Genomic DNA, 12,707 nt, shown 5'->3' with positions numbered 1-12,707 from the left:
TAAACTGGAATGTAGGGCGGGAAGAACTGACGACAGATATTTCTGAACGAGGGACCCCTGAGACGGGCATATCCAATGCCCGGAACTAAAGTGTAGTGGCTGCCTCAGGAGGGATGCAACCGTGGGGAGCACACCGGCGGGCCCTGGTATGTTTGGGGATAGGGGGTTTTAGCGCAAGCTCCAAGGGAATAAAGAGTAAGCCCAGGCTGGGAGGAGATTTAGGAGGATGGAAAGACTGGAGAGAGGTGGATGAGTGGAGTGTGGGATGGTGAAGTGGAAGGACAGAGCATTTATATCCTGGTTCCACCATACTCCTCGCCCCTTTTTCATCCTTAGTCTCCTGTGTCCCCCAATGATACAGGTAAGAAAGTAATTAATACAGGTTTAATATAGAAAATGAGTAGAAGTTCGGAAATTCTAAATTTTAGCATTGATTTTTCTAGAATGATAAGAAAAACTAAGTCTGTAACTGGTATTTTCTAGAATACTGCTATGTGCTTGAGCGCTTATAACATTGTGCTAATTGCCTTTTCAGACAAGGCCCAGCTTCTGGAGATTGCCAAAGCCAACGCTGCCGCCATGTGTGTTAAGGCAGGTGTTCCTTTACCAGCAAGCTTGAAGCCTGCTACACCTGCTGCACCAACGGACGACAAGAATCCCCATCGGACGTATGGTGTGACCATACAGGAACTTACTGAGGTTAGTAAAAGCTAGAATCTGGGGTGCGGGGGACTAAAACTTGGGATTTTTACTGGTTGTAGACAATTATTTTTTTTTGCCTGATAGATAAAAAATCAGTCAATAGAGATGAGAGAAGTGTTGGTCATAATTTTGGTATTTTGATCACTATTGAATCTGATTTGCCATACATTACGATGCCTTGTGATTTCGCTATTGTATCCTGTAAATCCATTGTGACAGTTGAAAATATTGTGACTATATGGCGTGCTAAAAAGCATTAGCATGTTTTCAGTTGTGTGGGAAGTGTTTTTTTTTTTTTTTTTTCATTTCATTTGAATGTATTGTACTCTGCTTTATGGACGATTTTTGGTGTGGAATCCTCACCGTCAGAAATTGACCTTTTTTAATATTTTTTTTTTTTTTTTCCGATGAGTTAACTTTTTTTTTTTTTCTTCAAAGAAATGCAAACAAATTGCTCAGAGTAAAGAAGATGATGTGATTGTAAATAAACCTCACGATTCTGATGACGAGGAAGAAGACCGACCTTTTTATAATCATCCATTTAAAGTCAGTGAACACAAACCAATTTCCTTTAGTTTACTGGTGAGTACTTGTTAGTTGGAGAATTACTGTAGTGTCTATTAAGTGATGATGATAGATTATGGGGAGGTGGTGATCAATAGCAAAAAATTTACTATTTTTCATTAAAAAGGCAGTGCATAGGATCAAACCTGCTGCGAATCTACAGGCAGAGTGAATGAGAATAAACTAATTTCACGTACACTTTGCATTTTTGTTTCCGTGCGGAAATGGACCTGCCGTGCAGATTTTTCAATCTGCAGCATGTCAATTGTTGGTGCGGATTTCACTCTTTGCAATGCAAAGGGTGAGATCTGCGGAATAACTGCATGAAGTCCGCAACAAAATCTGCAAGTTAAGGGCTCATGCACATGAACGTTATTTGGTTCCGCATCTGAACCGCATTTTTTGTGGTGTGTATGCAGACCCATTCACTTCAATTGGCCCGCAAAAGATGGGGACAGCACTCTGTCTGCTGTCCACATCCGTTGCTTCGTTCCGTGGGGTTGCAAAAAATAAAATAAAATATAGAACATGTCGGCGCGGTCGTGTGCATGAGCCCTAAGGCCCCATTCACACATCCGCAATTTCGTTCCGCATTTTGCGGAACGGATTTTCGGACCCATTCATTTCTATGGGGCAGCACGATGTGCTGCCCGGATACGGAATTGTGGACCCGCACTTCCGGGTCCGCAATTCCGTTCCCGAAAAAAAATAGAACATGTCCTATTCTTGTCCGCAATTATGAACAAGAATAGGCATATTCTATTAGTGCCAGCAATGTGCGGTCCGCAAAATGCGGAACGCAAATTGCCGCTGTCTGTGTTTTGTGGATCCGCAAAACACACACGGATGTGTGAATGGACCCTAAACGTGTAGTTTTAGGTGCATCACCAGTGTACAAATCCTTTAGAGTTTGGATGGGATCCCTCGTATGGAAATTGTCCACATTTACCACCTTTCACTTGAATGGGAACATAGCTGCTGTAATCCTACTGTGTCTCTCCGTGCCGTTCTGTGTTTTGGGCCCCCATCTCTCTGATATTGATGAACTTCTCGATTTGTCAGGTCTTTGGATTGCCTAGTTTAAGCTTACACTTTCAAAAAATTTTAAGAGGTTTAGTAAATCTTCCCCATTATAAAGGCGCTGCACTTTTAATTTTTATTTTTTTAAATATATTTTAACACAAAGATTGTAGCATGCTTAACATACAACTGTACGTTTAAATTTTTTGGGGACTTTTGTATTTTATGTAGATAACAGTAATCATGCACCACATAATGAGTGATATTGTGCAAAGAAGAGCAGCACTCCAACGCAGGATAAAATAAAATACAGAAAGTTTATTCACCCATGGTGTAGCGATGTTTCGGCTCCACAATTGAGCCTTTCTCAAGCCTTAAGAGAGGCTCAATTGTGGAGCCTAAACTTTATTCCCCTGAGCGTGCACCCGGCCATTTCAAATCTTGATCGGTGCTGCCTCCCATTTTGACTTTATTATATATACTATATATGTATATAATTTATTTTTCTCCCGATTTTAACTTTCTGCTTGGGCTGACTGATCTCTATGAGCTGCAATATGTTCCATCGGTGGCATATGTTATGAGAATAGAACCTTCACCAGTCTGTTTGTAGTAGAGCTGAAACTTTAATAATATACACAGAAGCAGTTCCGGAAGCTTAATACTCAAATCTTGTCTGTCATGCACAGTCTCTATTTAGTTAAGACAGTAATGCTTAGAGCGATTTTCCGAGCATGTAAAAAAAAAAAAAAAAAAATACAGACAAGTACCCATATGTGATGTCATCATGGATCAGAACAAATTCTATATTGTACAGCACGTTTGTTTTGATGCCGCTGGGGCTTGCTGCGAGTGGGATTACCAGTGTATTTACAAGTAGCACTGGGCTTCCTTAGCCGTTTATTTCATTATGTCCTTATCAGAGGCAGTGTATTTTCTGTGGGTCTGATTAGCTCCTCCTACATAAGGTCAAAACTGGCCCAGTAATAGTTAATCATTATGATTTATCGTCTGTATTTATATGTCTACTTTATAACTGATTTACTTATTTTATTTTTATTTTTTTAACAGAATCCTAGCCTGAAACCAGCTCCCAAAACCCAGGTAACTTTGACTAAGGAGTTCCCAGTGTCCTCTGGTTCTCAGCACCGGAAGAAGGAGTCTGATAAGGTGTATGGAGAATGGGTCCCAGTTGATAAAAATACAGAAGAAAGCAAGGATGATGTCTTCACAAACACAGGTCCTTCACAGGTAAGACATTGTTGTGTGTATTTGCAGTAATCTCACCTTTTGTCCATTCATTCTCTAGGCCAGGTCACCTTTAATCATGAGTTTGATGTTGAAGGTTGTAAGATAGTTTTATTTTCCTGTCCTGCTGGTTTGTGTGCTGAGGTTATCAGACTTAAAGGGATTGGCCCATTTTGAACATTGCATATTGCTAGGGTACGTCATCAACGTCAGATAGGTGCGGGTCCTATTTCTGGGACCTGTACCTACAGTGAGGAACAGAAGTATTTTTGAAAACCCTGTGATTTTGCAAGTTCTCCCACTTAGAAATCATGGAGGGGTCTGGAATTCACATTGTAGGTGCATTCCCACCATGAGAGACCGAATAAAATAAAAATAAACAAATCAGGAAATCACATTGTATGATTTTTAAAGAATGTATTTGTCTTGCACTGCTGAACATAAGTATTTGAACACCTGAGAAAATCTGTCTTAATATTTGTACAAAAGCTTTTGTTTGCAGTTACAGAGGTCAAACATTTCCTGTAGTTCTTGACCAGGTTTTCACACACAGCAGCAGGGATTTTGGCCCACTCCTCCACACAGATCTCCCCTAGATCTGTCAGGTTTCGGGGCTGTCGCTGAGTAACACAGAGTTTCAGCTCCCTCCAAAGATGTTCTATTGGATTTAGGTCTGGAGACTAGCTAGGCCACTCCAGAACCTTGATATGCTTTTTACGGAGCCACTCCTTGGTTATCCTGGCTGTGTGCTTCGGGTCGTTGTCATGTTGGAAGACCCAGCCAAGACCCATCTTCAATGCTTTGACTGAGGGAAGGAGGTTGTTGCTCAAAATCTCATAATAAATGGCCCCAATCATCCTCTCCTTAATACAGTGCAGTCGTTTTTTCCCCCCCCCCCCCCCCCCCTTCTTTACAATAGGGATGGTGTTCTTGGGATGCAACTAATCTTTCTTTTTCCTCCAAACACGACGAGTGAAATTTAGACCAAAAAGTTCTACTTTGGTCTCATCTGACCACATGACTTTCTCCCATGCCTCTTCTGGATCATCCAGATGGTCATTGGCAAACTTAAGACGGGCCTGGACATGCAAACTTAAGACGGGCCTGGATATGTGATGCCTTGAGCATAGGAACCTTCTGTGCAATGCATGATTTGAAACCATGACGGCGTAGTGTTCTACCGACAGTGACCTCTGAAACTGTGGTCCGAGCTCTCTTCATGTCATTGACCAGCTCCTCTCTTGTAGTTCTGGGCTGATTCCTCACCTTTCTTATCAGTGATACCCCATGAGGTGAGATCTTGAATGGAGCCCTAGTCCGAGGGAGACTGATGGTCGTCTTTAGCTTCTTCCATTTTCCAACAGTTGATCTATTTTCACCAAGCTGCTTGGCAATTGCCCCGTAGCCCTTTCCAGCCTTGTGGAGGTCCACAATTTTGTCTCTGATGTCTTTTGACAGCTCTTTGGTCTTGCCCATGGTAGTAGTTGGCGTCTGACTGACTGTGGGGTAGTCAGGGGTCTTTAAAGAGCTTAGACAGGTGCTACTAAGTTAGATTAATGAGTGAAAGAGAGGTGGACTTTTTAAAGGCACAGTAACAGGTCTTTGAGAGCCAGAATTCTTTCTATTTCTCAGGTGTTCAAATACACTGCTCAAAAAAATAAAGGGAACACTTAAACAACACAATGTAACTCCAAGTCAATCACACTTCTGTGAAATCAAACTGTCCACTTAGGAAGCAACACTGAGTGACAATCAATTTCACATGCTGTTGTGCAAATGGGATAGACAACAGGTGGAAATTATAGGCAATTAGCAAGACACCCCCAATAAAGGAGTGGTTCCTATGCTTCCTGGCTGATGTTTTGGTCACTTTTGAATGCTGGCGGTGCTTTCACTCTAGTGGTAGCATGAGACGGAGTCTACAACCCACACAAGTGGCTCAGGTAGTGCAGCTTATCCAGGATGGCACATCAATGCGAGCTGTGGCAAGAAGGTTTGCTGTGTCTGTGAACGTAGTGTCCAGAGCATGGAGGCGCTACCAGGAGACAGGCCAGTACATCAGGAGACGTGGAGGAGGCCGTAGGAGGACAACAACCCAGCAGCAGGACCGCTACCTCCGCCTTTGTGCAAGGAGGAACAGGAAGAGCACTGCTAGAGCCCTGCAAAATGACCTCCAGCAGGCCACAAATGTGCATGTGTCTGCTCAAACGGTCAGAAACAGACTCCATGAGGGTGATATGAGAGCCCGATGTCCACAGGTGGGGGTTGTGCTTACAGCCCAACACCGTGCAGGACGTTTGGCATTTTCCAGAGAACACCAATATTGGCAAATTTGCCACTGGCGCCTTGTGCTCTTCACAGATGAAAGCAGGTTCACACTGAGCACATGTGACAGACGTGACAGAGTCTGGAGACGCCGTGGAGAACGTTCTGCAACATCCTCCAGCATGACCGGTTTGGCATTGGGTCAGTAATGGTGTGGGGTGGCATTTCTTTGGAGGGCCGCACAGCCCTCCATGTGCTCGCCAGAGGTAGCCTGACTGCCATTAGGTACCGAGATGAGATCCTCAGACCCCTTGTGAGACCATATGCTGGTGCGGTTGGCCCTGGGTTCCTTCTAATGCAAGACAATGCTAGACCTCATGTGACTGGAGTGTGTCAGCAGTTCCTGCAAGACGAAGGCATTGATGCTATGGACTGGCCCGCCCGTTCCCCAGACCTGAATCCAATTGAGCACATCTGGGACATCATGTCTCGCTCTATCCACCAACGTCACGTTGCACCACAGACTGTCCAGGAGTTGGCAGATGCTTTAGTCCAGGTCTGGGAGGAGATCCCTCAGGAGACCGTCCGCCGCCTCATCAGGAGCATGCACAGGCGTTGTAGGGAGGTCATACAGGCACGTGGAGGCCACACACACTACTGAGCCTCATTTTGACTTGTTTTAAGGACATTACATGAAAGTTGGATCAGCCTGTAGTGTGTTTTTCCACTTTAATTTTGAGGGTGACTCCAAATCCAGACCTCCATGGGTTGAAACATTTGATTTCCATTTTTCTATTTTTGTGTGATTTTGTTGTCAGCACATTCAACTATGTAAAGAACAAAGTATTTCAGAAGAATATTTAATTAACTCAGATCTAGGATGTGTTTATTTTTGTGTTCCCTTTATTTTCTTGAGCAGTGCAGGACAAATAAATTCTTTAAAATCATACAATGTGATTTCCTGAATTTTATTTTTTTATTTTGTCTGAGTGGTAATGCACCTACAATGTGAATTTCAGACCCCTCCCTGATTTCTAAGTGGGAGAACTTGCAAAATCGCAGGGTGTTCAAATACTTCTGTTCCTCACAGTATCTGGAGAACGGAGCCCCTGAAGTGAAGGCGCCCACTGCATGTTTTCAATCCCTAAGGCAGTTTCAAAAATTGCCAAGTGAGTACTCAGGTCTTTTCAAACTCCCATAGTTGTGAATGTAGGGTGGCTGCTCTCTGGACATAGGTGTGGGTCCAGAAGTGGGACCCACACCTGATATTAATGGCCTATCCTACCGATATGCCATGAATGTCCAAGATGGAAATACCCTTTTATGTGTTTGTACAGGACCCAATCTGATTGCTTTTAGTGGCATCGGTTAAGTTAATTTAAGATTTTGTAATAATGTCAGGTATAATAAAACAACCTCCGTTTAGACCCTCTGTTGGGCTTTAACGTTAATGTAATCATGCATAGACATTTGAGGATTTTCTCAACAGAGCGCTGTTTTATGGGGATTCAGCACTCGTGAAAACTTGCCAAATTGGAACAGTATAAAATGTTCTTCGTTCCTTCCTTATATATATGTTTTATCACCTGGTAGCAGATAACGTGATGGGTCAAATGCCGTTATTGCCAAGTTGGTAGGGTACATGCACTCTGGATGTGCATACCTTGTACTACTGATTATTGCAACCATCCAGCCGACCTATGGCTTGGCTGCTCATGTAATAAAATACCCAAGTGTCTTCTGTATCTAACTAAATCTGTTTTTCATACTTATTTTTTTTATTTTTTATAAATACCTATTGCAATATGGCATTTTCTTGTTTTACAGTTCTAGAATTGTTTGAGGAAGGTGGATTATAACCACACTTAGATACCTGTTGCCAAACCAACGTACTGATGGGCTGAGACCCTCCCTTCTTTAATGGCCTCACATGGACCTAATGCTTCCAGATCCTGAGTTCTGATTGGTTGCAAACTGGTCATTAAAGAACACTAAAGGACTGATTCCTAACACCGACAGGAAAACGCAAAGACCACCAGCCCCCAGATGTGCAGTAACTATGTAAAGTTCATCAACTATGGACATATATATATTTCTTCCCTCTATGTGCAAAGTTGTGTACACTCTCTCGGCATTTGTCCACGTATTGTCATGGTATGAAGCATCCGCAACCATGAAGCAAAGTCCATAAACAGTTAATCACTTTCAGTAGAGGTGTAATAATTCACACTCCCCCTGCCCTCTCCTTTTTTTGTAAATTAAAAGTTTAATAAAACTAAAAAAAAAAAATTAAAAAAAAAAGTTGCAGCTTAACCTATATTTGGTAAAGCTATCGCACCTTGCGTTTTTTCACATACCGTATGTAGCCGTAGTTGGATGACTAGGCTATACTATAGGTGCTGGGAAGACGCAAGGTCTTACTTTGCATGGATCTACTTTCAGTGGTGTTTTAAGAAATTATTTTCAGAGTTGATTTTTCAGCTAGTCCACTTTTACATAATATAATCTGCATTCAAATTTTTTATTGAATTATTTGCCAGGGTGGACCTTCTAACTGGCTGAACAGAAGAATAGTATAATTGTAATATGGCCACCCATTGACAACTACGGCGCAAAAAGAGTGGTCGTCTTCTCTTGGCGCAGTAGTCAAGGATGGTAACCCGCAGGCTGCCTGAACTATGGTTTGTCCTTTTTATATACGCAGCCTGCCTAAGCCAATATAAAGACTGCATAGATTTAATGCAAACTCTGCCAATTAGATCCTTCCTGGCACGGTAGATTGGTACACAGCGGCAGTGCCTTGGCGTTGTAGTAGAAAGCAGACGAGTAGACTATAATACAATCAGTAAAAATATATAAAAAATTTTGCCAGGCTTGAGGACTGTACCTACTGTCTTTAATTTTTCTGATTGTTTTGGCTTTTACTGTAGGAATAAGCCACCAATTTGTCCTTAACTGGTCCCTCCCCCGCTTAAGTGCTTCTTTTTTGGTCAAGACCCTGGGGATTTTTTTTTTTTTTTTGATGATTTGGCCTAAGGAATGCCTCTTCTGCTTGCGTTGCTTTTGAATTTCAGCATCTATTAAAGCGTGATTTTTCAAGGGTGTAAAGATCGAAGCTGATCATAGTAAGCCTTTTTGTCCAGCAGACCTTACGTTATTTAACGTTTCCCAACTTGGTACATTTTGTAGTTACGGTTCTCTTGCTCTCCTTGCTAAATTAAGCTTTTACAGGCAAACCTTCCAAAACAGAACACATTTTACTTCGGTTTCCCCCCCCTTTCCTGGTCTGTGACCATCACCTAAAGCTACATAAGACTTTTTGGGCTTTCACAGCCTTGCTCCTCATCTGGCAAGACCTGTGAGGATCTAGTGTGGCGCGTCGAGTAACGTACGTGCTAGTGCGCAACCTTACGACCCTTTTAGTGTTGCGTGTTTCAAAATGAAAAAATGATCCATTTATATATATTTTCTGCTTTAAATCGAAGTTTTCCAGAGAGCTCACACGATTTCAGTTTGTAAATTTACCGACGGCACCTCTAGCCGCGAAATACGCAAATACGCTGTATGGTTTTTAGAACCCACTCGACATGTAATCCCTCCACTGCCAGAGACATGCGGTGCCTTGCACTATGGACGCTTCTGGTAGCAGAGCAGTCGAAACTGCTTGTAAATATGTTTCTATTGTAAATGGACTCACTATAAAGTCAGATAGCGCTGTATATACCTATTTGTTATGTTTAAAACGTATGAAAATAGTTGAATAACGGGCAGAGTAGTCGTGTGCTTTACGTTTTACGCCAGAAATATTTTTTGTTTTTGTTTTCCGGATATGTTTCTGATAATTCTCTTCGTTTGTGAAGATTTGTGTGAATTCATTGTTTTTATTTTTCCCCTTTTTTTTTTTTTTTTTGTCTTGTCTGCAACCTTTTGTAAAAGCACGAATTGATCTGACATGTTTTTGTAATGTCATACTCCACCGGTTTTCAGCCTTTCTTTGGTTTTTCGTAACCTTGGAAAGAAGCTGATACAACTACCTTTTGCAGCTTATGTTGACTTTGCCCGAAGTCCTTTTTTTTTGACTGATAGAACATGCCATCTTCACTTTTAGTCGTTTTAGCCAGATTATTGGGGAGAATTGCTTTGTATGGGTTTTTAAGTGTTCAAAATTGTGTTGGCAGAAAAAATTTAATGGGCATTTATGAAAACTGGGCTTCGGGGGAAAAAGACGCGTCACCAGTCTAATCCCTGCTGTCTATTTTTTGGGGGGGAATATCAAAGCACCTTGGTCCTTCAGGTGTTCTCCTGAGTGGTTAAACCACTTTTCATAAGTGTCCGTCTGTTTTTTGTTTTTGTTTTTTATATGGAGAATAAGTCAACGTAAGGCAACATCAGAAAACAGTCAGATGAACCTTCTGATTCACATCAGATACCAAATAACACCTTCTTGTAAATGTTTAATTTCTTTTTCCTGGAAATGTAATTTTGAAAACGAATAAACAGATGGTCCAAAATCTTGTGTGTCTTAAATGTTCTTATTCATTAGCATAATTTTTTTTATTGGATGTCATGACACTTTAGGTTGTGCTAAAAGTTTGACTGGTTTCTTGCCATAGTCTAATAGCGTGTCTGGGAGCAGGAAATGTAACATGGAGACTTTTTTTATTTAATTTTTTATGCCCTAAGTCCATGTCCAAAAACTGAGGTGAGAGTAGTGACTTCCCTTTTTACAAGCCTCATTTGCCTCTATATGTGTGTGGCAAGAACCTAATAATCATCTTTTTTGCACCTGTGGTTGTGTTTTTTTTTTGGACTTGCTGGAAATCGGCTCTCCATCCACAGCCTTCCTGGTGAACTGAGGATGGGCTTATGTTTATACACATCAGCCAGTCTGAGGAGGCAGAGCTGCAGGAGGAGGGAGAGGGAAGAGACATCAACCAAAGGTGGAACGGGCTGCATCTCAGAATCCCTGTAAGCACTGTAGCTAAGCTGCAGTCACAAATCACAGCTCTGCCCTAATGAAGGTAAAAAGCAACCAAGCCGCTTGTACTCATCCCTTATAGGTGATGAGTTTAATATAAGCTTTAAAGGGAACCGGTCACCTCAAAAATTCATCTACACCCGCCAGCCGTACCTCGTAGAAGCCCGCAGCCTGTTAATAATCATATGTTTCATCCTGTTGTCCGATGCTGCGTAGGAGAATAAAAAACGCGTTTTTTGAACGATCAGTGCTATAGTGCCGGCCAGCTTGAAGTCAAGGGGGCAGCGGCCTCCTTGCTTCAAGTCAAGGTAACCACGCCCCCAAACTGTCCCCTCTTGCCTGAGAGTGACAGCCTGCAGTGCGGCCGTGATTCCCCGAGTCTCGCGCATGCGCATTGCACCGCTGAAACCCGGTTAAAAGCGGCAGCAGGAGATGGGATAGCACATTACTACAGAGCGCACCGCGCATGCGCAAAACTTGAGGAATCGCGGCCGCACTGCCGGCTATCTATCCCATCTTCTGCTGCCACTTTTAGCCGGGTTTCAGCGGTGCAATGCGCATGCGCGAGACTTGGGGAATCGCGGCTGCACTGCAGGCTGTCAAACTCAGGCAAGAGGGGACGGTTAGGGGGCGTGGTTACCTTGACTAGAAGCAAGGAGGCCGCTGACCCCTTGACTTCAAGCTGGCCGGCACTACAGCGCTGATGGAGAATAAAACCGCGTTTTTTTAACTTGCACAGCGTCGGACAACAGGATGAAATATGATTATTAACAGGCTGCGGGCTACTACGAGGTACTGCTGGTGGGTGTAGATGCATTTTTGAGGTGACAGGTTCCCTTTAAGCTCGTTACTGGAGAGTCACTTTAAAGTCTGTGTACACCTTTTGGGCCATTTTTTTTTTTTTTTTTTTTACTGTATTTTATTGAAATTTTTCAGCAGATTTTGTGATTTGATTAACAATCAGTCTGCTTGCATTATATCCGCTTCTCATTCCTGTTATCTTATGTGAAGCCTTATCTCTGATTTCCTGACCTTATAAACGCTCATTATGGCTAAACTCTTATCAAGCTGATACGAATGTGGCTTAAATGAGTGGATATGAGGTCAGGAGTTCAGAGATGAGGCTTCACATGAGTTGTCAGCTGACTCGGGAGGGACAGTCTGAAAATAGACAGATTTTTAACTATCACAAATGCCGCTAAAAAACTGACAAATTGAAACAAAGGATTTTTAGTAAAGTCAGTAAAGTACAATCATAAAAAAAATGGCCTGAAGGTGTCTATAGCCTTTACGTATAGACCACAGAAAACATCTGTGACGTAAGTTGTAAACCATTGTACGTGGTAAGAGGCGTTCTTACTCTACGCAGCCCAAATGCCAACCCTTCTGAAGACCCCAGTTTTTTTTCTTTTTTTCTTCTCCATTGATGGCTTAGATGGTAGTAAATGGACATCAAGGGGAACAGTTTTAGATCTGTCATGCATTGGTTGGCATTTGCTTTCATTAGTGGGAAATTGGTCTATTGACCTCAAAAATTGGTAGCATTGGAGATATGTCTTCACCAAATCCCTTCCATAAAATAAATGAGGTTATGCAGCTACTATATAAAGAAGTACTTTTATCGGAACATAATGGGTCTGATGTTTTATAGTGGACGATGTATGCTCTGTTTGAACCTGAAGATGGTTATGTGGAATGCGATTCTCAAAATGAATGTCCTGTTTGTGATAGGCTAGCTGAATGTACTGTTTGTGGGTCAGTAGATATTTACACAGGGGCACAGTGATGTCACAGCAGCTCAACGTTTTTGACCATCGTCAGATCCCATTGTGAGATGTCCTAAAGATGTGGGAGATGGCTTCAGCTGTCTGTAATGGAGTTGACAGGTAATGCCGTACTCAACTTTACTTCATACCTTCAGTCGAAAGTC

General features: G+C 42.3%; 1 protein-coding gene across 3 annotated transcripts in view; it reads left to right on the top strand.

Moving 5' to 3' along the window:
* Positions 1-12,707, top strand: part of SON (SON DNA and RNA binding protein) — a 94,177-nt gene that overhangs the window by 48,580 nt on the left and 32,890 nt on the right. For all 3 annotated transcript variants that reach the window (XM_040423153.1, XM_040423151.1, XM_040423152.1), the window contains 3 exons: positions 536-699; positions 1,141-1,284; positions 3,358-3,537. In XM_040423153.1, the coding sequence (XP_040279087.1) occupies positions 536-699; positions 1,141-1,284; positions 3,358-3,537 (488 nt within the window). The remainder of the gene's footprint in view (positions 1-535; positions 700-1,140; positions 1,285-3,357; positions 3,538-12,707) is intronic.

Source organism: Bufo bufo, chromosome 3, assembly GCF_905171765.1.
Source record: "Bufo bufo chromosome 3, aBufBuf1.1, whole genome shotgun sequence".
Lineage (NCBI taxonomy): Eukaryota > Metazoa > Chordata > Amphibia > Anura > Bufonidae > Bufo > Bufo bufo.
Note: the sequence above shows the minus strand (reverse complement) of the source record. Positions and strands in the feature narration are given on the sequence as shown.